This window comes from Fulmarus glacialis, unplaced genomic scaffold (assembly GCF_000690835.1).
Source record: "Fulmarus glacialis isolate BGI_N327 unplaced genomic scaffold, ASM69083v1 scaffold26230, whole genome shotgun sequence".
NCBI classification, from domain to species: Eukaryota; Metazoa; Chordata; class Aves; order Procellariiformes; family Procellariidae; genus Fulmarus; species Fulmarus glacialis.
Window position 1 is genome coordinate 19804 of NW_009186182.1, and position 25626 is coordinate 45429.

At 54.0% G+C, this 25626-nt stretch overlaps 1 protein-coding gene across 1 annotated transcript; it reads left to right on the top strand.

Annotated features, from left to right (window-relative positions):
- The first annotated feature begins 10876 nt into the window (after window positions 1–10876).
- On the top strand, window positions 10877–24204 carry LOC104071401 (septin-5). The gene is made up of 11 exons (XM_009587069.1): window positions 10877–11202; window positions 16056–16152; window positions 16695–16781; window positions 17354–17477; window positions 17654–17788; window positions 18413–18530; window positions 18883–18984; window positions 19905–20001; window positions 21350–21485; window positions 23405–23507; window positions 23845–24204. Exons 1-11 carry the CDS (start codon window positions 11113–11115, stop codon window positions 23899–23901), a joined length of 1146 nt encoding a protein of 381 aa, XP_009585364.1. The 5' UTR covers window positions 10877–11112; the 3' UTR covers window positions 23902–24204.
- The last annotated feature ends 1422 nt before the right edge of the window (window positions 24205–25626 follow it).

Here is a 25626-nt window from a genome sequence, read left to right on the forward strand (position 1 = left end):
GGATTGCAGGGCCCGGGGGCAGGCTGAGCGGAGCATAATGCCTCTTCTGGCTCTGAAAAACACTGTGTGTGCTCAGAAAGGAAGCAGCAACCACAGGAAAAGGGTAGCTGCCGAACTCAAATTGCCAAGAATTAAGCAATCTGTTTCAAAGCATGAAACCTCCTGTTGAGCAAGAGGACTGTTTTCCCTCCCAAGGCAGGTGTGACTGGTAAAACGAGGCGGCAGAGTCCTCCTGCAGTTCAGCTGCCAGACAGGGCCAATACTTCCTTAGCCCTCCCCACGCAGGGTGTCCCCCGTTTTTATCCCTTTCCTCCTCCTGATACCGTTTTCAGAAGCTGCCTGGACACTCCCATGCTACACACTGCCATTTTTCTCCACTGTCTGCTCTGTGCTTTTGTGCTGGCTAGGACTGTGCAGGCACCGCTGGGACGTCTTGCCCCTTTTTGGGACAGGTGGGTACGTGGTTGCCCCAAGCAGCGCGTACATAAAGATGAATACATGAAAAAGGTGTCTAAGTAAAGATTCCTCTGCACAGTGTGATCTCTGCAGGAACCCCAATATAGAAAGAAAGAGGGCCTGGTAGCTGTTAATTTTGGAATCCTGGCTTATTAGTGGCAGATTCTTTTTGGCTTTGTAGAGGGCAGACCAAGAGATGTGGAAACAGCTTAGTCAACCTCTCCTCTGCTGCAGTGCCATGCAGAGCAGTGTGTAAGTCAGTGCAGTTGTGCTGTCTGCTGGGAGCAAGTTCTCTGTGGGTGGGTGTATGACGGAGCTTGATAGCAAAACCGAAGCAGGAGGGCTGCCCTGCCTCCCGGGTGTGTATTTTGCACAGGAGGGAGGTACTAGGTCGCTCTGAGGAGGGCGAATTCAGACTGTGTCTGTCCCAACTGGCTGGCTGTTCAGTCCCTGTGTGCTCAGGAGAGCAAAGTCTCTCTGCAGTCCTTTCCTCTGTAGCTGCTCCTGTGAGCCAGCCCGTAAGTGGAAGCAGATGGCATCATCTCGGCGGTTAGTAGGAGTCTCTCACTGCTGCAAAACTGCTAATGAAGTTTGGGGCTGGACCGAAGCAGAGAGGGGCTGATGGGGCGTGCTTGCTCATAGCTCTGTGCTGGGATGCCTGTTACCGCCTCTCTGTTGCAAGAGCACTGCGATTGCTGGGCCAGCCTCCCAGCCCGGCGAGCTGTGGTGCTTCCTGTAGCAGCCTCAGACAGGGTGTTCATCTGGGTACCACAGAGCCATCAGGACCTGTCAGTGTCCATCAATTTTGGTAAATAATCTGTATAATCATCCTTAGGGTGAGTTCCAGACCTTGCATATCACACCTGCGTTATGGAAGGGCGTGGGTAGCTGTCTGGTATCCAGCACAATCTCTGCTAAGACTCTGAGCCAGATACTTCTCCATCCAAGAAGGTCTTTTGCTCTGTTTTAGTACAAACTCAGACTAATTATTCTCATTTTTTCCCTACTGGTCAGCATCTCTGATAAGGAGAAGCTACACTCAGCAGTTACTAACTATTACTTTTAGGCGTGAAAGAAACTTTGTTTAAATTCCCTTTGACAGCACAATTTGATTTAGATATTTGGTGACTTGAAGTTTTCTCCCATAATCACAGCATTTAACAAAATGTGAATCTCTAGTCATGCCGCAGGGCACAGAGAAGTGGTAAGTTGTGCAGCAGAGGTGTAACCAGGCTTGATGTTTGCTGGAGCAAATAGATGGGGGAGAAGGGGAGAGAAAGGTGTTGGAGAGCATCTCTTGATTCCCTTTTTGATTATTCTGATGGCATCCTCCCCAGCCACGGCCTCGGTGTCTGCGCTGGGAGGGTACGCGGAGCCAGTGATGGCCTCACAGCCACAGGGAACTGGGGAACAATCCTCGTCCCCAGCCTCTCTCCATTGGCCTGAGCTGCACGAGCCTTGGGCTGTAAAAAATTTTGACAGTCTTTGAAGTGTGGGATGAGCACAGCCGTTTGCTGCCTTGCAGCCCTTACCTTTTCTTCTTCTTTCATGCAGCAAACTGCCAGGCTTTGTATCTGCCTGGTTGGTCCCATAGTGTGTCGGTGGCCCACAACACAGCTGTGCTGGGGACATCTTCGGGTCAGCCGGGGCTGTGATGCCCTTTGGGAACACCACGCCACGCTGCCGCCATGCAGCAGCAGCGCTGATCCAGCGCGGTCACTGGTGTGCGCGGTGTGCCAGGCCCCGGGAAGCTCAGCCAGGCTGCTAATGGTGGAAGAAGCACCGACTGCTCAATGGCTGCAGTGTCTCGGGCCTCGTGGCCTGTGAGCCTGCCAGTGGTACAGCTGGGTGACACTCCATCCAGCACTTGGTGGGCAGCCAGCAATGGGTTGGCACAGATATGGGGGGAGGGAGTCAGCAGCAAGCTCCTGAAATCTTCCAAAAGTCTTTTCAAACCCCCCCTCTGTGGGGCAGGCAGCAGTTTGGTTTTTGCAGCCAGGTGGAGAGTAGAAACTACCCAGCCCAGGCAGCGATGCAGAGCTGCTGGGATTCTCGATGGTTTGCATTGGAGGGCTGTGAGACACGCGGTGCTCTGCATGGGCTCAGGACATTGCCTGTGGAGAACACAGTATGTTACAGGGTACGAGAAGTCAGAATTGACAGATCATCTCTGAAAACATCAGTCTGTACATCTCCTGCAAGGGGGGATCCACGGGGGAGCCGTAAATCCCAGCAGGATAACTCCTTCTCTGCTGTCCTCTGCCAGGTGGAGATGATGTGGCTGGGCATCTCTGCAGGTCCTGGGGATGCTTTTGCAACAGTCAGGGCTTCAGGTACCAGTACTGCTTCCCAGAAAGTCTCTGCTTAGTGGCAGGGGAGAAGGACAGACTTGTACACTCAGTGAGGATCTCTGTGGATACTTCATCTGGGCACACACTCCTTCCCTTCTCTGGGAGCTCTGAGAGACAGCTCTGTGTTGATTTACCCCAATTCCATCCAACTCTATCTCTTCCTCAGGTTTCCTGCAGGAGAGTGTTATGATCTTCTCCTGAGAGCATCTCACACTATTGCTGATAATCAGGTGTGCTTTTTTAGGCCCTACCTGAAAGGAGCGTTTTGCACCACTGCTCATAAATTGAGGTGTGCTGCAACCCCAGTGCAGCCGATTGCTTATTCCTGATGCCAACAACATCACACTCATTTTAATCACATGCATTTTCTGTGTCACTTGGGGAGAAGGGGCAGGGTGCAGGCGTGGGAGGGAAAGCCGTGTTTGCCAGACTGAAAAGGAAAAATGCTTCTGCAACGAAGTACTCAAATTGTTGCGCAGTTCACTCTGCTGTTTGTACTGAACCAAGAGCAACATCAAGGGGAGGAAGGGAGCAGAATTTCCCTCTGACTAATGCTGCTGGATTGTGCAGGGCTGCGGGGGAACTGCCAGCCAGAGAAACCATCAGGAGGAAAAAGGAAATGGAAGAGGAATCTAATTATCCATCTGCAAAGACAGACGCTAGTCCTGACGCAGGGCCCAGCCCTGGGCAGGCTGATGTGGGCAGTGAGGTTTGCACAGACTGGTCGTATGGCAGGGCTGGGAAATGGGCTCCCGAGGGTCCCCTCTGGGATGACAGATGGTTGAGCGCACATCATGGGGAGCTGGGTGAGACCGGAATCCACACAGCCGCGTTCGCTGGGGACACTGCCCCATGCTAAGCTCCAACGGGTGACACTTCGCAGCCGGGTACGGCTGTGTCGTGTCTCGGTGGAGCATGGGCAGAGCTGTGCAGGTGGAAAGGGAGGAGGGTAAATGCCTGGCACCCTCTCAGCAGGCTCATCTCAGTCAAGTGGGCTGGTGGTGCAAGCCCAAGGGTGAGGGAAGGAAGGTGGAGGTCCCCGAGCGCCTCTGCCATCTCAATGAGTGCGCGCAAGGACCGTGCTTCGCGTTACTGCAGTGTGACTGCGCGGGGGCAGCTGAAGGCAGGGAGGGAGGGTGGGAGACTGGAGCCTGGGGTCTGAGCACTGGATGGAGACCTGTGGGAGACCCCCTAGGAAGGAGGAGGTGCTTCTGCCTCCTTGTCATGAAATGCAGCAGTCTGTCTGGCCTTGAAGGGTGCAGTCTGCAGAGCTTTTCGGGGTTGTTCCTCACACAGGCTGAGGCTGGCTTTTCTCTCCTTGGGTGCCTCCCAGGACTGAAGGTTGCTTCAGAGAGCTGCCTTTTTCCCCTTAACCAATGGAATTAAAAATCATCTGGTGAGCTAAGAGTGGGCTTATTCTCCTCTCTTGTGGGCATCAGTTACTCCTAAAGTTATGTTAATTGTAGCTGGGAGACCCAGACAGAGGTTGGGAGCTGTCCCAAGACAGTTGGCTTTCGTTCTCTCAATATTGTTTTCAGGAGCCTGCCGGGAGGACAGCAGGGTTAAGAAAGACCTCCTTGCAGAGCTGGGAGTATCTATGAGACGGGTGTACCGGAGATGAACCAGGAGCATCCCTGCTTGGGTGGAGCATCCCTTTTCCAGCCTTGTTTGTCCACTGCCTTGGTCTCCATGGTCCATGCTCGGTGCGCTGTTTGCAGGTGTGGTGCCCCAGCCTGGACTGTCTTCCCCGGTGATGCCCTTGGACTAGCGCCCGCTGGACCGAGCGTGTCTCATGATGCTCAGAGGCCTTGATGTCCTCTCCGGTTCAGGATTCAGCCTCTTTGGTAGACAGGCCTGATCCTGCATCCCTTACTCACGTGAGCAGTCGTCTCTATTTCAAAGGGACTACTCGGTGAGTAAGGATCGCAGGATTGGGACCACTACCTATAACTTTAAAGTGGACCTTCTGTAGGATTCTGTCCCCAGCCTTTTTCTGTTCATGTATGTTAATATGCATCAAGAGCTTCCAAAACTGCTGATGCTCTTGTCATTTGGATGGAGAACCTGAGAGCTGGAGAAGCAGTGCCCTTCCATTTTGGAGGATAAATCACCATTATTTTCCACCCTCTTCCACCAAACAGCTCCCAGCCCAGCCAGCTTCTGTGCCATGGAGCAATGTGTACCTGTTTGTCTCCCAAGTGTTCCTGTTCCCAGCTTCCCAGGGTTGGCAGGGCTCTGCTTTGCCTCTCTCTGGTTTTCCCAACTGTGGCTTTGAGATGAGGGGCAGGGAATCTATTTAAGCCTGATTTGTGCTGCAGAGCTGGAGGATGAAGCAGAGGGAAAGATGAGCAGCGGTAGTGCTGAGAGACTGCTGCAGACCTTCCTGCGCCGCCTGGTTTCTCCTCCTGACTGAACAGGCTAAATTTGGAAACCTCTGTCCTTTGCTAAGGTTTTGAACGTGCTCGCAATTGGAGGTGCCAGTGCCTGCGACCCTGTGTGAGGCGGAAGCAACGAGGGTTGCAGGTTTGATCTGCAAATTGATTTCTATCTGGCCCTGGTCGGGGAAAGCCGCCGTGGGAGCTCCCTGTTCGGACACCGAGCGCAGCCCTGTCCCCCCGTGGGACCCGCTAACCTCTGTCCTTTGCTAAGGTTTTGAACGTGCTCGCAATTGGAGGTGCCAGTGCCTGCGACCCTGTGTGAGGCGGAAGCAACGAGGGTTGCAGGTTTGATCTGCAAATTGATTTCTATCTGGCCCTGGTCGGGGAAAGCCGCCGTGGGAGCTCCCTGTTCGGACACCGAGCGCAGCCCTGTCCCCCCGTGGGACCCGCTCTAGCGGAGAGGAGAGCAACCGAGCGTTTTGTGGAAGAGTTCCAGCCAGCTCGACATCTGCCCAATTTGTTACATTTTGCAGATTATCCTAAATGATGAGCGGAGGAGCCGGGTGTGACGAGAGCCGTGAACTTGCTCCAGAGGGAGTCATGAGTTTAAACAAGCGGGAGGCAATTTACGGTCGTTGGTCCTTTTTCAGAGCTGAAAGTGGAGGCATTGCGTGAGTCACACAGTGCCTCTTGGGAAGGGTAAGGTACTTCAAGTGGAAGCAGGGAGCACAAATACCTTTAAAATGGAATTTGATAGATTTCTGGAGGGATTATGTGACAAAGCAGCAGTGATCCTTGAGCGGAAATTAAAGCTTGACCTGTGGGGTAGGTAAAAGACAAGACAGGAGATCTGGTTGCTGTGTTGATGGTGCTTGTGGCACTGTATGTACAGGAGATTAATGCAGTGCTTTGGGATTTCTGCAGTGCTGGTCTGGTTTCTTGCTCTTCCCTGAGCATCAAAGGATGAAGCCTTTGTGTCAGGGCTAAAAGTGTCAGGGCTCTGATGCTCCCAGTAACCACTTACATAGAGCCTTGCTTGCAAATTCAAGGTTAAATTAATCATCAGAGTTTAGATCAGCAAGGCGTTTTGTCTTGGGTCAGGTCAGCAGGAATGCAGCTCTGCTGGTGATAGAGGAGCGGAGTCCAAACCTTGCGACACCCGTGAGATTCACAAGTCTGGAGGCAGCACCGACGTTCCACGTGGTGGGAGAGGAGGCAGCAGGAGGAGAAAGTGGGAACCGAGCCGAGGAGCACCCACAGGGAAGGCATCTGCAGCTCCTCAGCCTCCATTGCCCTGGTCCAAGCTGGGAATGGGTTTACTGCCTGCTGCTGCTGCCATTCGACTTGAACAAACAGCTCCTCTGGAAGTGCCCTTCCCGTCCTGGTAGAAGGTAGCCAGGAACCGAATTTCCTTTCTGTGGGGAATTCTGAAAATAGCTTTGTCTGCTTCAGAGGAAAAAACATAAATGCTGTCATGACGTGACTGCGCTGACACTGCTGAGGCATGGATATGCAGAGCTTCACCAGTCCTCTGTGCAAGCTGGGCTGGCCGGGTGCGTCCCTGAGGGGACCCTATTGCCTTGCTCTGTGCTGCTCAAGAGTGTCCGTCTGGACCGTGCTGAAGATTTTCCTTCCATGACACGCTGCCGGTTGTTCACCAAGGATGGAGCCTGGGCACTGCAGTCCTTAGGCCATAGCATCTCTGCCAGAAACCAGCTCCCCTGAGGGTGGGGGACCTCTCTCCCTGCACCACGCTGCTTCCCCTCCCTCCCCTTCCCCGGGTGCTCTGGTTGATGTGGGGGGGAGAGCTTTTCACACCTGGACCTCTGGATCTAGCTCCCGTTTGTATTATCTTTGTTGCTCAGAGCTGAGCCTTTTGTCTAAGCCCATGCAAAAGGCCGAGCGTGGAGGCTGCCGAGGAGGAAGCCTTGCTTTGATGGGAGCTGGGGGCTGCCGGGAGGAAGGTGTGTGGGGCTGTGGTTGTGGTGGCTGGAACCTGGCCAGGATGGTGTAAATTTAACCGAGGATGGAATTTCCTCTCCCTGTCCCCATCCCCATCTCTGATCTGTGCTGGTCTCTCCTCGCTCATCCTCCCGTCGTTTCTGCTCCTTGCTTGTCGTGTTTGCAGCCGCCTCTACCCACCACACTGAGCTCTGTGCGGCTGATCTCTGCCTGTCACTGCTGCCAGGTCCTGAGCGCTGAGTGTTTTTCTTAAATGGGTCTATCGCTTCCAACTCCGATGACTGTGTGATAGCACAGCCCCGCGCCTGCCTTCAATTAGGGCCGTTGGTGAAGCGTGGCTCCTTGTCCCTTGTTCCCCGGGCTGGCGCTGTGGAGTGCAGCCTGGGGGTTTGCCCCCCCTGCCCTGGCAAGGCTGATGGGCTGCTCTTGGCAAGCGTTTCTACGCTCCAGCCAGCTGCCCAGTGGTGAATTTCACCTTCTGTGGGTTTACATCTAAATACATGAAATAATGTGTTTTCTCTCCTCTTCTTAAAGCCCGTCTTCAGCACTGCAGGCTAGAAATCTCCTCTAACAAAGGGAAAAGTAGGATACTGCTCCGACGACATTCCCACACGTGCTGTGTCCCCTGCCCAGAGCAGCCCTCGAGGCTGTGCTTGCCCTGAGCTGGCTTTTACAAGCCAAAGGAGAGGGATGTTGCAGAAGGATGGGCACACGGTTTGGCTCTGCCCTGGCTCCATTGTTAGTAAGCAAGTGCTCAACACGGCAGCAACGTGGAGGGGCTGGGCTGTGCCAGGCAGCGCTCATTGATTATTTTTTTGTCTTTCTCTTTTGCTGTCACAGTTTGATAAAGAAGGGCTGGTCCGTGAGGTGGGGTCGGCTTGGTGCACCCCAAGCCTGCCTTTCCCTTGCTGAGTGATTGGTGGGTTGGGGCCGAGCTGAGCTCTGCTCTGACAGTCAGAGACCTGGATTCTGCTGCCAGCTTCACCCCTGAGCTGCTGCTGCTGCTACCACGTGCCTGGAGAGGTTAGCGGTGCCCATGGCCCACAAGCCAGCGGAAGAAAACACTTTGGTTTTGCTCTAGATCTTGAAAGGGCAAAGATGAGCATTTCCCTGCTGAGCTCTGCTGCACACCGCCTGTGAGATGTCCTGTGTGCTATTTTTCCTCTTTTAAGTGTGTCGTACATGAGATTTCATGTTGGAGGAGCAGGCCAGGGTTTACGCTGGGCATTTCCAGGGCCTGCTTGGAAAGGGAGGGGGCAATTAGGAAGGACAGGGGCAAAATAAGGTTGGCTTGGCTGTCTTTGGGAAGTTTGCACATGGACCAACCTGAGCCAATGGCTCTGGGTGTGTCACGTGGCACATCTGAGGGACACAAACATGTCCTCTCCTTGGCCCGTCATTTCTGGTTTGGTGACTCTGGGTAGGAGAGAAGCCAAGATGAGCGTCTGTAGGAGAGGCAGAGGAGGCTGAATATAGGACCAGTTGACCCTCCTTCAGCATTTTGAAAGTCATAGCGCTGGCCACGCAGTCTTAAGATGCTCTTTGTAGCTAAGACCTACCCTTTTGGGTTTCTTTTCCTAATCTGCTCTCTGCGTTCCCAGGCGTGGCCTCCTGGCTGGAGTTCCTCCCTGGCTGCCGGTCCTGAGAGCGAGTGTGATGTGTGAGAGCTCAAGGAGCTCGGGAGACAGTAGCTCCTTGTTCCTCTCTGCACTGTCAGCACGGCTCCTGGGGCCATGAACAACACTGTGGTTTTGTTGCAACCAAATCATTGTTGACTTCATCTGTGATCCCAGCTCAGAAGAATGCTCTGATTTGGTGCAGTGGGCTCGTGGGGACACAGCATGTCTCCATGTACCCATGGAAGATGCTTGTGGTTGGTGGCCATGTGGCCTGTGGTCCCCAGACAAGGGTTTACCAAGCCATGAGAATTCATGGGGGTTGGAGAGGGTTTGCTTGCAGCTATTGTGGCTTATGGTATGGAAGGACTGGTGAAACTTCTGTGTTCTCAAGTAAGTTTGGATGCATCTTTGGTCTGCCCAGTGCAGACAGTGTGGTACCTTCATTGCTCCTCAGTCATGTGCAACCTGCAGACCTCAGTGGTGGAGTCCTCCAGTCAGGAAAGCAGGGATTAGGTATTGTGAATCCGGGAGGAAAAAAACCAGTGTCATGAGCGTGGCCTGTCCTACCACTGGGCTGGGAGGAGTTTGTAGGATTATCGTCTCCTTGAGGAGTGGAGCAACACTGCAAAGCAGGGGCAGAGCCGCTGAATGGGGACGTGTTCTGAGAGGTGGCAATTCTTGTCACACCTGGATCTCAGTCCAGGCCTTCTGCTTGACTGTTACATGCAGAAACAATTGGGAACAAAACCCAGTGGGTGTAATTTAAGGATGCTGCTGGCAGAGCAGGGTCGTTTGGAAAAGGGCTTCATGCAAGCGATGTGGCAGCTGCCGTATGGCAGGAGTTTTTCTGCTCTGGGAGTGTTTCCCAGTTCTCCTCCATTTATTTTTCTCAGCGTTTGAGACCTTGTGCCTGCAACTTTTGAGGTCGCCTTTCCATCAGCTTGCAGGATGGCAGCATAGGTAAAACACTGTTCTTCTTTTTCCTTCTTTCCGTTTTTTTCAGCATGTGGTGTGTTTCTAAGACCTTTCCGCTCCCACAGCTGCCCCCAGACTTCAGGCCACTGGAGACCTTGCAGTAACTTGGTACCTTATAGCAGAACCTGGTGTCAGCCACGCTTGGGGTGCATAGTAGGGGCCCTGGGATGTGGCCTGAGGTGACCAGGGCAGACCCCACTGATCAGGTGCTCTCTGGAGCCGCTGCCAGAGACCTGCGGTTCCCAGAGAAGCAGCGGGAGCTCTGGCTGGGAGCGAGGCAGGAGCGTGGCAGCAGCCTGTGTCCTTCCCCGTTTGCGAGCAGAAAGCTGCTCAGCAACCCGTGTGGCAAGTGGCAGGTTCCTCCAGCACCACCAGTGTTGCCATCTCGTGTGTGACTTTATTATACGTGCTGTGATACTAAACCCCAGTTTCTGGACTCGTGTGATTATATGAGATTATCAGCTTTTGTCTGTTTCAAATAAATTCCTGCTCAGTTTCTATGGCTGCATAGAAAAGCTGGAAAGCAGGTCTTATACCTAGGGTCAGAATCCAAACTTGAGGTTTGAATGATTTTTCTGTGCGTGCTAGGCAGTTGCTGGGCTGGGTACTTGTGCTTGACAAATACATAGTTACTTCTTTATTTTGAAATGTCTTCAAAGCTTAAATGGTTGCTGTAAAGTCCAGAATACATCAGCTGCTATTCCAATTGGATTCAGAGATGACGCTGCAATATAGCCTGGACTAGACAACAGATGGACCTGCACCACGTGGAGGCAGATCCACGTCAACCAGGACTAGGATCTGGGGGTTAAGTTTGGACCCAGCTTTTTCGGGGCTTGCCAGACCTTTTAGACCTTCCGCACACACAACCAGAAGCAGCACATTTTCACCAAGAGCAGGTTTCCTTGCAGCAAACCTTTGTCTCGGCTGCATCAGTCAGGATCTCTAAGAAATCCTCCAGCTGAATAAGTCCATCTGACAAAAGGAGTCAGACTCATGGCTGGGACAGCGTCCGGTACCTGCACGACCTCTCCGCGGGACACTGGCAGAGCGAGAGACATCGCCTCTGGCCTGCGGCCCTGGTGGCTTTTGTCCTGTCCTTGCCGGCAGGCTCCTCCCGCAGCACAGGCGGAGGGAGGAAATCCCGGGCAGCTGCCGTGGGACCCCGCTCGCCTCTTCTCTCCTCGCCTCTCCTCCTCGCCTCGCCTCGCCGGGCCGCCGCGCCGAGGCGAGCTGAGCCAGCCCTGCGTGTGTGTGCATGCGTAGGCGGGGGGGCTGCCGCATGGATTTAGCGAAGGCTGGGAGGGAACACATGGGTTGGGTTTTTTTTTCCTTGGCCCGCGGTGGCTGTCCGTCCTGCCGGCCGCGGTTATGGATTCGATCATTATTCAGGAGCGGTTAGTGGAGCGGCTGCTTTCTCCCCGGACGCAGGCACAGCGAAGCCACCCGGCCAAGCTGAAGGTACGGGGATGTATTTATAGCACCGTGCGAGCCGGGGAGCAGCAGGGACAGGAGGGGGGAGGATGGTGCCCGAGCAGACGTGTGCAGCACGAGATGAGACCTCTGAGGAGCAAAGGAGCGGAAAGACGCTGGTAAGGGAGAGAGGGCGGGGACAGAAGGGAGGGGAGCAGCCCCCGCAGGAGCAGGGCCGAGGGACGCGATGGACAGCTGGGAGATACGCGACAAATTTTTGTGTGGTTATTTGATGCAGTGATTCCCTCTCTGAATGGCGTGTGTGTGCTTGGGGGTGCTCAGGGCAGGAGTTAGCGCTGCGTGTGTGCCCAAATGCAGTCTGGTTTGTGTTATCATGTTATCGCTCTGCTTTGCTAGCTGGTTTTCTTTCTGCTGCAGCAAATGCTGGTGGGCGAGTGGTTTTGCTGATACTCCCACGCTCAGCCCCCGGCCCGAGGCAACAGATGTACACGGGAGGTGCCCCGGGGGCTGTTTGCGTTACGAATTTACGCAGCTTTCTGGCAATGAAAGGAAGCGAAGGGTCTGCTTCTTCTCTGGGGCTGGGCTGTGCTGGTTCGTGCAGACGCGGATGTGGCGGCCGTGCCTGGCCAGAGGGGAACGGCTGGAGGAAGGGCTGCCTGGGAGGGAGCTGGACGGCTTGCACTGGAGGCTGTAACACCGAGAGGGCCCCCCCTGGAGAAGTGGAGGCAGGGGCACCAGGATCCCAGCACAAGCTCCATCATTTCTGGGGTTTGCTCCAAACCTGGGGTAGGGGCTGTTCTTCAAATTTTCTGTGGTTCCATGGTGTTTAATTTTAGCCCTTTTGAATATACCCAGCAAGGCTTCGTTTATCCCCAGGCTGAATGGTGAAGTCGCACGAGATCTGGATTGGTTTAAACAGCACGTCCAGCAGGGAGGTGAGGAGGGGATCGGGAATGGCAGGAACGATGGAGACCGTGCTGCGTACCCTGTCTTGGAGGTACAGACAGCCCTGCGGACACCTTGGTACCAGGGATGGCTTCTCCTCTTATGCAACAGATCCCGAATGTCTCTACCCCCGACAGGAACAGGTCTTGAACGCACCAGTGCTTTGTTCCTTGGCTTGAACTCCCAGGGAAAGCACTGCCTGCCAGGGAGCCTTGGCCACCTTGGCCAGGTGGTGGAGGATGTGAGGATGCAGCATGTTGCTGTGATGTCTGGTGAACCGGCAAGCATGTGCTAAGAGAGAGCACAGACATGTTTTGCTTGGCTTGGGGAGCTTTGGTTTGTAACAGGGCCCCAAAGGTCAGCCACATCTTTTGGTGGCCTCCGCTGCGGTGTGTGGGGCATGTTCCCAGGCGCGTGGGAGCAGGATGCCAGTGGGAACAAAGGCAGCACGTGGAGGAGGCGGTGGGGAGAGGGGCTCCTCGTGCCAGAGCGCCGCTGGCTCCGCTGGCCAGGGCCCTTTCCCGACAGCTGGGGCTGGCGAGGGAAGTGTGATGCAGTGACCGGCTGTCCCAGCCTGCGTCAGCTTGATGGGAGTTGGCTCATGAGGGTCAGGAGCATGTGGAGGGGGCTGTGATACCTCCAGGAACTCCCTCAGTCTAAGTCACTCTCCATCTAATTAATAGATTTCAGCTTTTCACAACCCAGAAAGCCTCCTGCCTCCTTCAGTAGCCCTCCCAGCCCTCTACACCCGCTTCAGCGCTTTCCATCCTGAGCATGGTTGCTCTGCAGATAGCGTCCGTGTTGGGTCCTAACGAAGATGGTGAGTGGTGTAGGGCTTTGAGCGAGGCAGACACCAGGCTCAGGAGGCTACTTGGGCTCCTTAAGTGCGATGTTGATGTTGGCATACTAGCAGAGATGGTGGCATGTGCCTGTCGCAGTGTCCCAACGTGGCTGGGATGGGAGCATAGATTGGTTGTCTTAAAGCTGAGATGAGGAACTGTGGGTCTAGGCTGGCCATGGTGCAGGGACCATGCTGTTGTTCCTGAGAGAAAGCTGTCAGAGGGGGATCCTTTTCCACAATTTCCCCTGCATCTCCTGGCTTCCCCTTTACAGACACATTGGCTCTGGCTCCCGGCAGGGCTCTGCAGCGCGTCCGTGGCTGGTCAGAGGGAGGCCTGACTGGGGACAGGGCTTTTCTCCTTGTGACTCTGGCTGCCTCCCGCTGCGAGGGAAGCTCTTCTCTTGGCCTTGTGCTCAGCCCTGACCTTCCTTAATGCGAGGGAAATGACCACATGAGTAAAGGACGGTGTCCTGCGCCAGCTGGGATTTGCTCATTTCAAGTGTCCTGATTCCACCGAGCCGTGGGGAGGTAACCAGAGGTACAGTAAATCCATGCTTTCCTGGTTGGGCTGAACAGAAACAAGAGATCAGGTTCAGCCAGTTACACTTGGCTGAAGTAAGCAGAGTTGCACCAGAGCTTAGCTCCCCAGTATCTCCATTGACAGCCCTTAGTCATCTAGGTTAAAAAACAAAGGAAATAAGAGAAGCACACCCCAAGCCTCAGCTTTGATTTTATTAGTGCGTTGCTAGTGCTATTTCACATGTCGAGTCACTGGAGAGAGCAGGTGATTGTTTTCTTTCCAAAGATCTTGCCATTATCACATTTCTCACCCTGCTTTGCACACCTCATGTTTACCCTTTACTGAGCCTTTTGGGTGGCAGTTCGCAGTGTCCCCCAGGCGGGCGTTGCTTTGCCACATACAGCTCGTCAGAGCTGCCATCATTTTTCACCCTGGGGTCTCGCCGCTGCTCACTGCACCGCTGCTTTGGGATGCCAACGCCTTTTAGCTCAGCCATTAGAGCTGCAGCGCTTCAGGCACTCTCTAATTCTCACCACTTCTCTTTAATTTCATTTGCTCTGTCCCTTCCTGCCTTTCTGGACTGTGGGGTGGTGGAGCAGCATTACTTCAGCTACGCTAGCAAGGGGGTGAGGTGAGGGAGTCCGGAGCCCATAGTCACTCTGTCTGTCAGGGCTAAAGTGACAAAGTCTGAGACCCAACCCAAACCTAAATTTCTAGAAGGCAGTGACCGTGCTAAAGAACAGAGTCCTTAGGCCACAATGTCCTGTCTGAGTGGGCAGCTCCAGAGCAGCCATAAATTGGGAGGAGGAGACTCCATGTCCTCCCTGCTGTCTGTCCTCACCATGACTTCGCAGTCTGCCCAGCTGAGGACGCCTGAGGATGCTCACGTGGACATGCGTGGACACGTGGCCAGGGGCTGTAGGGGACTTGCATTGCCCACTTGCAGTATGGAAATAGGTGTGAGTCAGCATTGCCCTAAGCTCGACACACCAGATTGTAATTTGTGTTTCTTTGAGTGTGTGCCCCAGGAATGGAAATAGTTAAACTTAGGAACAGAGGTCTTCCCTGCTGTGCCTGGAGAACCAGTGCCAGAGAGCCACGGGGTGAGGAGAGCCGTATGCTTGAAGGCATCCGTGGCCGGGTGGGAGCTGGAGCTGGTTTTGAGGAACTCTGGCTCTGTGGATTTGCCTGTGGTGTGAATCCCAGGGGTATGTTTATTTTAAGTGATGTTGAAATGCAGAGTCTATGATGTCTCTAGCTCAGGCATTTGTGAACGGCTGCTTCCCCTTGGGTCTAGCTTGGAAAGTATGTGAGAAGGGAGGAGTTTGCCAGGGTCTGTGCCCCCTTTCCCTCTGCAATGAGGCCTGGGGAGGGGGATGCACTGCCGTGGGGGTGCGGGCTGTGAAGGCCCAGGGGTGCTCAGCAGGCTGGATGGATGGAGCGACCGGGCTGCGTGGCCCACAGTTACCTGCAGCTGCCTGAGCTGCGAGCACCAGACCGTGTGCTGAGCCCAGCCTGAGGGCAGTAGCTGGAGCAGGTCTGTGAATCCTGTAGATGAGCCATGTTCGCCTTTCAGGACATACCCTGCATTAGCAGGATGTGTGCCCCTGGGATGCAGCGCAGGCTGCGTGTTTGCTCCTGGCTGTGAGATGCGTGCTGTGCGTGTGAAACACACCGTTGGTCACATCGCTCCTTGCGTGCAGTTAGTGCTTTTGTACAGAGCGTGTGCCACGCTTGTGGGGTGGCTGCGGCTTTTATATGGTAAGAGAGCACTCGGTGATGGGGGTCTGCATCTGGGGGGTGGTTAGGCAGTAGGTAACGCTCCAATAATACCCTCACCAAAAGCATCTCACCTGTGTTCTCAATGCTTTTGCATCTTCCCACTTCCCGTGCTCCTTGAACTTCTGTCTCTTCAGAAATAACACTAGAGATTATTCAGGATTTCTTCTTACTCAGCCAGGAGTAGCTGTGACACAGCAAGAAATAATCCCCTCTCAGGTCAAGCAGAAGCCAAGCCACCGCACCTTCCTCTAGACACGGCTCAGGACACCACAAGCCCTGGGGTGCTAATTACAGAGAGCTCTCCATCATGTACCGCACATGCCTCTGGAGGGAGACATGCAGAAATGGCTCTGAAAGACCTGGGGAGAGGTGACACTTGGTGACCCTGCTGTGAAGGGAGCCTGTGACTGTGCAGGGGAAGCAAAGAGTTAGGAAAATTGTGTGTCAGTAGCAGCCCCAGATGTGCTCTCTGGTGGGAACGGCGGGATGTGCCTTTTCCCTTGTGCTCTCCGTGCTGGGAGGCTGCTGTGAACTGCCATGTCTGCTGGTGAGAGCAGCTGAGCAGGGCTGCAGTGAGGGGAGGTGGCCCTCTGTGCAGGAAGGGCAGAAGTCCCTGAGCCCAGGGGAGGTGCGTGCCCTGCCCGACACCACTGCCAGGGCAGGGACTGACCTCTCCTCAACCCCTTGGATCTGCCTCAGAGGCTTTTTGAGTCCAACTCCCTGTTGCTGTGTGAGGCTCGAGCAGGAGGGGTGGCACACCCTGACCTGCTCCCATCCATCTCTGCCCTGCAGGACCATGAGAAGCAGTACGTGGGCTTTGCCACTCTGCCGAACCAGGTCCACCGGAAATCCGTGAAGAAGGGTTTTGACTTCACCCTGATGGTCGCAGGTGAGACTACCCATGGATGGAGGGTGGCTGGGCCACATGGTGGGTGCGTGGAGGGGCCCAGCTCTCTTCACTTCCCTTAGGTGCTCCTTTAGCATCTGGATCCTTCCCTCACTCTGTTCTGGTCCTTGTCTCAGACCTTGCTTTGCTCCCCAGCCTGTGTTGCAGTCGCACTGTTCCCCTAGGACGAACGGGCCCCTTCTGACCACTCATGGTCCACTTGAGCAAGCACTGAGTGTAGCTTCTCCTCCAACAGAGTGGCTGGTCTGGGTGGTGAAGGCAGGGCCAGCAGGGACCGAGGGAAGGGAAGGGGAGGGAGGACGGAGGAGCTGGGAGATTACACTTGAACAAAGATTGAGATGTCTTGCAGCAAAAGTCCTCCCACTGCTGGAAAAATGTAATGCCCATAAACAGCTTCTGACAGCTCATCTCTCTCACTTCCTCTGGCTCAGGATTCAAAGCCTTGTTCAGAGTTTCATTTGTAAGTCAATTAGTGGGTCATATTACTTGCTTTTCCCTCCTCCCCTTTGCGCTTTGTCAATTAGGAGAGTCGGGTCTGGGCAAATCCACGCTAGTGAATAGCCTGTTCCTGACAGACCTCTACAAAGACAGAAAGCTCCTCAATGCAGAAGGTAAGTTGGGGACAAATGGGGGAAATAGTTCTTGTGCCCACAGGTCTAGACTGTCCTAAGGACCAGCACTTTGGTTCCTTGCTTCAGCAGCAGCTACAGGCTTGGCTGAATCCCAGCCCTGTTGTTTGTTGCTCAGCTCTCCTTTGCTGGCTGCAGAGGCACTAGTATTTGAGCAAGAAGGGTTTGGCTGTGGGGCTCTTCTGTCCTATGAAGGGAAGACGAGGCTGCAGAGCAGCGCTAGCCCTTTGTGTTGAGATGTTGAGATTTGTCTTTTGTTCTTGGGTGCTGGAGTGTGGTAGGGATTCTGCTTACCAAATGAGTGGACAAAATGTTCAGAACAGCTGGGCTACAAGCACTTCAGAGGTTTGTGTGTCTTCTTAGAGTCCGTCTGCCTGCTGCTGGCCTCCCACAGTACCACTCCCTTGAGGCTCCTTAGAGGATGATCAGGGTTTTTTGAAACCCTCCCTGGTTACTCCCTGTGCTCAGTGATAAGGAGGGAGCCGGCTTGTCGTGGGTGTGCGCGGGGATCCCCAGTTACTGCCAGACTTTAACTCACATATTCCTGTTCAAAGAGAGAATCAACCAGACAGTGGAGATCGTCAAGCACACGGTGGACATTGAGGAGAAGGGTGTCAAGCTGAAGCTGACCATAGTGGACACACCAGGCTTTGGAGATGCTGTTAACAACACTGAGTGGTGAGCAGGCCACTGCTGCCTTCCTCCTAGTCGTTGGCCACGTCTGTTTTCTGTGGGTGCTTCGCTCCTGCGAACGGGGTCTGGCAGTGGGAAGGGGATGGTACCGCCTCACGGTCCCTAGGAGACAGTGTCTTGTTAAACACACGACTTTGTTTTGATTAAATTGCCCTTCCCAGCTGGAAGCCCATCACTGACTACATCGACCAGCAGTTTGAACAGTATTTCCGTGATGAGAGCGGCCTGAATCGGAAGAACATCCAGGACAACCGAGTGCACTGCTGCCTCTACTTCATCTCACCCTTCGGGCACGGGTGAGAGCCCCACCCCGGGGCCGGGCTGTGACTCAGTCCAGAGGGAAGACCCTTGTGCCCCAGGATTGCCCTGTAGCGGCTTGTACATTGGCACGGGAGAAGAGCTGTGCGGATGGTCTCCCTCGGCTGAGCATCGCACCACCTCCCTCCCCCTCGCTGGCGTGACAGGCTGCCTGTGATCAGGCAGAGCGGATCTCCCTCAGGCCTGCAGCCTGTTCTGGAAGTCAGGAGAAATAGTGCCACACAGACTTGTATCTTCCTATCTAGCTAAGCCTGACTGATGGGTAGGAAAGGGAGTTTTAAGCTGCCTTCAGTCCCTGCCCCTTGCTGGCTCGTGTGCCAGCCTAAGCCGTGTTGGCTGCCTGCGGCACAGGGCAGCTGGAGGGAGGCCCCAGGCTGTGGCCTGGGCGGTATTTGGCCTTAAAGGGAGCAAATGTGTCTGTGTGAGATGTTCAGCAGCTAAAATCTGAGACAGCTTTCTGGAAGATACAGCTCCAGCTGAGGGCTGTCCCAGTGCTGCCCCAGGCTCTTGTGATGGTGCTGTCCTTTTCCCTTCGTGCTGGGTGGGTGGGGAGCTGCCCAGTGTGTCATTGCTAACTGTGTCCCTCCTCGTCCCTGCTGCAGGCTGAGGCCTGTGGATGTTGAGTTCATGAAGGCTCTGCATGAGAAGGTCAACATTGTGCCCCTGATTGCCAAAGCCGACTGCCTGATCCCCTCCGAGATCCGGAAGCTAAAAGAGAGGGTGAGATGCTCTTTCTCTACAGAGGTATACCTGATGTGGGGGCAGGGATGGGCGGGGGGGAAGAGAGAGAGAAAGAGAGAGAGAGATGTATGTAGCGTGCACGTCTGTGTAGTTTTTTATAGATATATCTATACACACACACACACACAATACCTGCAAATCTAATTGCAGCAGCGCTCTGGTGTGAGAAGGGAAGTGGTGTCTACAGAGAGACCAGCTCTAGAAGAAACATGCAATCCTTTCGCCATCCGTAGGCTATAGCAAACCCATGGTGGCACAAACAGGGAATAAACCCAGCATTTCTGTATTGTTCAGTGTTGCATCCTTTTGTTTTTGTCTTGCACGGACACAGATCCGGGAAGAGATTGACAAATTTGGCATTAAAGTGTACCAGTTTCCTGAGTGTGACTCTGATGAAGATGAGGACTTCAAGCAGCAAGACAGAGAGCTGAAGGTAAGGAACCTGCTCAGCAGGGGACTGGGAAGTCTGGCTCATGCGTATGTCGGTTGCTCCAGAAAGAGCCAGAGCTGCCCTATGTGGGCCAAAGGCCTCTGCTACTGATACCCAGGGGACAGCCTACGTTGGCTCACACGGTAGATGGCCTGGAGAAGGTGCTAATGTCCTTGCTGCTGCCATGAAGTCAAGTGTGGCATGAAGACATGGCACTTCTGCACTGCCACCAGGCAGTGTCAGTCTTTCCTCAGTCTATCCCAGCCTGTATGGAGGGATGGAGGCTGGGTTATACAGCATTTGTAAGCACCTTTTTCTGAGTGATGCCATCAGCAAGGAGGAGCGATTTATGAGTGATGAGCCACCACTGTGACACATTAGTTGCATGGGGGGAGGCAACATGATCATACAGGCCTGTCTGGAGGCCCCAGCAGCCCAGGCCTGACCCTCTCCCAAGCTGAGCCAGCCCTGTGTGTGCATGCAGTATGGCCTTGTTTCTCCTGAGGTGCAATGGGCTTTGACTCCCTTCTGAGCAGAGAGGAGCACAGTCTGTACCTCCCTGCCTGGACAAGCTCTTGGCCTACATTGTCCCACTTGCTTGGTGTCCAAGCCTCTCTGCTCTAGCTTCCTTGTAGAGTTTTCCCTCAAAGAAGGGGTGCAGGCACCTGCAGAGACACAACTTCCCTCAGGAAGCTGAGAAGGTCAGGCTGGGAATCAGGCTACCTGCAGATCCCAGTACCTTAGGCTTTTCTCTGCAACTGGGTTGCGGTGTCCTGTGCTGTGGCACGTGTGGATATCCCTGTGCCTTTCCTACCAGCACTTCCCTCCTCCTATTATTCATCTCCGCTTGAGCTTGGCCCTTGGAGAAGGGATCCGCGGGCAGCCCCAGGCTGAGCTGGGCTCAGCAATGCCTCTCATTCCAGGAGAGTGCTCCCTTTGCCGTCATCGGCAGTAACACAGTGGTGGAGGCGAAAGGCCAGCGAGTCCGTGGTCGGCTCTACCCCTGGGGCATTGTGGAAGGTAAGCGCGGTGCCTGGGAGCCGGCACTGTGAGCGGGCGGTGGGCAGGGATGGGGGAAGGACAGGTAGGCGCGTGCAACAGGGACGGCAGGGGGGAGCTCACCTCTGCACAGCCCTGACTGACTGTGCCACCTTTGGACATGGCAGGGGACAAGGTAGGGTAGAGACAGAGGCACTGGGACCTGCTCAGGAAGTCTGTTACTGAGGGCGTAGCAATCACTCTGCCTCTGAAGTCATGACAGAGCGAAGAAGAGAGGCTCCAGTGTGAATGGAAGAATGCCTGGGCTTTAATGCGCTAGGATGTGGCTTCTTACTACGGCGGGGGGGCTGGGCATTGCTGGTTTAGTTTCTGGGGGGAAGCCATTGCCCTCAGCCAAAATGAATTGTAAACCCTCCTGCACTCCCTCCTCTGCTGCTGCTCCTGTACGTGCTGGAGTTGCCGGGCTGGAGGTGTGCTGATGCACAATGTGTTTGTCTCTAACTTTCTTCCTTTTTAAAGGGACAAAATTCATAAAGCCCATAAGCAGAATAACCCTGGAATGGCTTTTGCTGCTCTTGCTGATTCCCCCGTGCTGGTGCATTGCTTTAAGGTCTTGCGGCTTTAGATCCCAAAAGCTTGTGTGTGCACTCGTGGGCTGGTGCCGGCCGCTTGGGCTGCCCAGCTGCTGGCTCTGCTCTCTCGCTGGCTCTGGAGGGGGCTGTGCCTGTCGGGGTGCTGGCATTTGCAGTGGCATCAACTTTGTGAAACCCTGGGCCTGACACAGCCCTGCGGAGAGGTAAATGGAGATCACCATGGCAAGCACACTGCTACTGAGCACAGTGCTTCCCTGCAGAGTCCTGCGGCGCTGCCCGGGGCCTGGCTCCCGGTGGTAACAGCAGTTCTTTCAGCTCTCCAGACCACTGCCTGCTCATGGCTTTGCCCCTCAGGGGCTGATTTTGCCTACAGGGGCCTTTCAATAAGTCCTAAATTCTGAGGAGACAAGCAGTTTGCCTCCAGCACTGGCTGTGCTCACTGTGGTTATAACAATGACATCCCGTGTACCTGGGAGCAGCATCCTCTTGCGGGGCTCTGCTGTAGATGCTTCATTAATCCTATTACCCAGTCCTGGGAACACAGTGACATCAGGAGCCTGGACTCAGCATCAAGAAGCGCAGAAGAGCATCATCGAGGCCTGCGCCATGGCCAGGGGGAAAGCCCCAGGCAGTGGCATGGGAGAGTGGGGGGAGGATGAGAAAGGGGCCCTGCGGGAGTTTTAGTCCAGCCTGGGTGCCAGGAGGTGAGAAGGGGCTCCCTGGAGAGGGCTGGTGAGGTGTGACATCCAAGCACTCTCCTGTTGTTGCTTCTGCAGTGGAAAACCAGGCACACTGCGACTTTGTGAAACTGCGGAACATGCTGATCCGGACACACATGCATGACCTGAAGGATGTCACTTGCGATGTCCACTATGAGAACTACCGAGCTCAGTGCATCCAGCAAATGACCAGGTGGGTCCCCACCGCTTCAACCGAAGGTGGCAGGGGTGTCTTACTCTCTGCGGAGCTGGGGTTGCTCTCAGAATGGCTCATCGATCAGGAGGCTGTGGATCTGTTGGGGACATGGTGGGCTGCAGCCTAGGGAATGGCACTGGGAAGTAAAAAAGCAAATCCAAGCCTGTGTCCCACAGCCTGAACCCATGGTGAGGATGCTTCTGGGAATCCATGTTCCTGTCTGAGGATTCCCCATGCAGATCTTGGGAAATAGGCCTGGAGATTCTTTTGAAGAGCTGTTCCTAGCACTGGGTGAAATACATCCAGCCTAAAGAAATGGGATAAACTATCTCTCTGGTGGGTGATAGCTGTGTGCATTGCCAAAGAGGAAGGCATTCTGCAGTCAGCAGTTCTGCCCAAATGACAGCATGACCCTTGGGATGCTGCTGTTTCTCAGACAACAGAGCCCAGGCAATTAGCAAGACTCTCAACACATCTCCAAAGATTTCTCTGCATTGTCTTCCCGTTGCATTTGATTCTCTGTGGTTTTAGTCACAATGATCAGAAAATAGAAGAGGGAACATTCATGGGCTTCTCATTTGAAACCTCTTTTTTTCCTTCTCCGTTCCATGACTGAAATGCTGGTGACAAATTTTAGGTTTAAGTAGGTCTTGGCTCATCTGTTGTAACCCATCCCCTTCACTTCCTGCCTGAACTGGCCGGGTAGCTCTGTGCTGCCACGTTGCAGAGCAGAAATGGCTGTGCTTCACCAAGGAACAGTCCTGCATGTGTGCAAATGTAGAGATTGGCACATTCTGTTCACACACAGTTTATCTCAGTACTTTTGCATAGCAGATGAGCCTGTCTTTTTCAACAGTGAGAATACGGAGTCCCAAAATAACTATGTTAAACGCTAGAGATCTGTGAGAAGTGTCACAGCTGCTATTTAGGTAGGCTATGTATCTATTAAAAGAAGAGCACGATGAAAAAGCAATTGCTCATCTTAAGAAAAGCTTAAGTTTGGTACCGTTTCTCACGCCATGGCTAGTTCCTTGCCAGTGAACAAGTCTCGTAAAACTGGAGCGTGGCCATTTCTAGCAGTGGGATAAGGGTCCTTCTCTAGAGAGACGTTTTGGGAGGAGATCCCAAGCTCCAGGGCTGGAATTGACTCAATAATGAGCCAACGGTGACTCCAAGTGGTGAACGCCTGCAAGTGGCATCTTGAATTCCCAGTTTCAGCCCAGGTGTTTTTGGCCACTACCACCCCCTCCTCACCTACATAGAGCTCCTCTGACTTTTGGAAGAAAGTCACCTCCTTCCTCTGTCCCCTGCCTGCACTCGTGTGCACCCCCAGCCCTCATCGCAATGCTGCTGTGCCATGCCTATTGTGTCTTATGTCTCCCACCTCCTGAATGTGAGGGCAGGCTTTGTTATCAGACTTGCAGCGATTAAACTGCTCCTCTGGTTTTATCTTCCTGGAAAAAAAAGGACCATGGTGAGCATGTGGTGCCTTAGGGATGCTGATAGTTTGTGTTGATGCTATGTATACGTGTAGGCACATGCACAGAAGAGCCAAAGGAGACCAGAAAAATCGGCTGTAAATGTCTGCTTAGCTTGCCAATGCAGTCACAAAAGGTGGTCAGAAACATCAGCCCTTTCTGTGTTTGCTCTCAATGTAAGCCTGGTTTGGATTTTCTCTGTTAGCTACTCGCAAGCTTCTATTTTGAAAACTTTTATTGATTTTGGTCTCATTCTGCATCCGAGTGCATCCCACACCTCTGGGCTAGATTGCTCCACAGCCCCTCCACCTAGCTGGGTGCATACTGCCGCATTGCTGGCAGGTCTGCCATCGTGAGTGATCACCATCATGTGGTGACACCAAAGCCAGCCAGCCTGAACCACGACTGACTGCGTTTCTTCCCTCTCCATCTCTCTAGCAAGCTGACTCAGGACAACAGGATAGAAAGCCCGATTCCTATCCTGCCTCTCCCAACACCGGACACTGAGACAGAGAAGCTGATCAAAATGAAGGATGAGGAGGTAAGACCCATTTCTGCCTGGGCCTCCTTGGTGTTGGAGCTGGAATCTGAGGAGTTTCTCCAGGATTGCCCCACAGAGGCTGTCCTGCGGCTTCCCGCTCCTGCCTCCCACCATCATGGGCTTCTGGTGTGGAGGACAGGGTGTGAAAGCTGTGGCTTCCTCTGTCAGGGAAATGTGGCTCCCTTCCACCCCAGACACAGATGCCTCTTGCTCAGGCAGGAGTTAATACTCTCTGAGGGATCCCTTTGTCAGCTCCAAGGAACTGCCCCCAGTGCAGATCACCAGCTCTCGGCCACAACAGATCCCTTTTTGACTATCTCTTCTTTGTCTCATGCAGTTACGGCGGATGCAAGAGATGCTGCAGAAGATGCAGCAGCAGATGCAGGATCAGTGAGAGGCAGGTACTCGGAGGGCAGGGGGAATCCTCCAGTGACCATCTGAGGCCTGGCAAGAGCTGTGGACGTTTAGAAAAGGTTTCCTGTTGTATAGAGACTTGTGGGCAAGAGCTGCACCCGCACCCTCTAATTTATTAGCAGCAATGCTGGCTTTGCGGTCAGCTGAATTGTGGAGGAGGCTGTTCACTTAACAGTTTACTGATGTGTATTTCTTTTTTAATAATTATTCTTTCTTTTCTTTTTTCTTTTTTTTTTTTTTTTAAAGAAAATAGCCTGGGAAGTCTCTAAGGCATCCTAAAAAAGAAAAAGAAAAGAAAAAGATCTCCCTTTCCCATGTACTAATCTCTTGTTTGGGAATGCTCTGGTATTTAAAGTCCTGGTTTCTCTGGTGTACGAACTTGAAGACTATCTGTGTCAATGCACGTAAATGTTTACTCCCAACTGAGGTGCTGTGCCCTCCTCCCCGTTCCCCTTGTCTGGGGCCAGCACAAGCGTTGTAAAGGCAGCCGTACCCTCCTGTGAGTTTGACCTGCGTTACTCAGGCCCAGAGAGCTGGGGCTGGGGGTTTCTCTGTGCACTGACCTGCTCAGGGGTCCTGATGGTTGCCTGATTTCCTGCCCGGGTTTTTCTGGGTTTTTTGTTTAGTTGGTTGGTTTTGTTTTTCCTATCAAGAAACTCCAGGATCTTTGCACTGAGCAGCAAGGGACTGAGTCTCTGGAGGTCAGTTAGAAGAAAATGGCTTCTACTGCTCTCAGTTATCTCTTTTTGGCAGAGAGGATGAGTTGTTGACTATTGCCTGCAAGGAGGAGATGATGGGAGAGAGCACCTTCCACGGCAGGCTGGAGGTGTTGGTAGAGGAACCCCAGGGCCCTGCAGTAGCTGGGTGAGGGTGTCTCATGGTTTAGCGCTGGTCATCCGGCTGCGGTGTGTCTCCAGTGTCTGCTCTGAAAAGCACCATGGCAGCAGAGTGCTTGGCCGGGACTGCTTTGGAGGGGGTAGAAACCCCAGGACTGAAATCCAACCCCAAATGCAGAGCTGTGCCCTACCCCCAGGCTTTGCGGTCCCACAAGCGTATTGCTGGCTGTGACCTTCTCCTGGGGAAAGGGGCAGGTTTTGTAGGCTCGTACCAGAGATCTGCAAGCCGCCTGTCCAGGCAGGTGTTGGGTCACCGTGGCAGGTGCAGGAGTGTCACTGCGTGGGACTGAGCACAGCCCAGCAGACTTGGCACTTGCTCCCCTGCCTTTCCCCTGGGACTTGGCCCTTCTCCCCCTGCCCGGTCCGAGGCTCTTCCTGTCTCAGTGCTGGGAAGGCTGGTGGATCTGCTGGGCAGAGATAAGAGCATCTTTGGGCAGCAGCTTCTGGCCTGTTCTTGCTTCCTGCAGTATTTTTAACTTTAGTCCAGCCAGAGCAGAGCCCTGGAGTGTGATGTGCCTGACAGGGCAGGCCACACCAGCAACACTGCCGCGCTCGCAGGGAATCAAGGCTGCTGGAGGGAGAGACACTTGGCTCTTCCCTCTGACTCCAGGGAGTGCTGCCATGGGCTGGGCCCTTCTGCTCCTCTGGCTCCTGGACTGATTCCTCTGTCCCCTTTCCCCCTTTGTATCTGCTCCATCTCTGTCTCTCCCCAGTAGATCTCCCTGGGTGGGAAGCACAGTGTTGGCCAGGAATAGCCAGGCCCTAAATTCTGTTATTAGGTGCTGCATTTGTCTTATTCCCCCCATGGG

Coding starts and splice junctions, on each gene's coding strand:
- LOC104071401 (XM_009587069.1), top strand. CDS start 11,113: ATGGATTCGATCATTATTCAGGAGCGGTTAGTGGAGCGGCTGCTTTCT. Junction 18,985..19,904: donor AGCAAGACAGAGAGCTGAAG/GTAAGGAACCTG, acceptor CTCTCATTCCAG/GAGAGTGCTCCCTTTGCCGT. Junction 21,486..23,404: donor TGCATCCAGCAAATGACCAG/GTGGGTCCCCAC, acceptor CCATCTCTCTAG/CAAGCTGACTCAGGACAACA.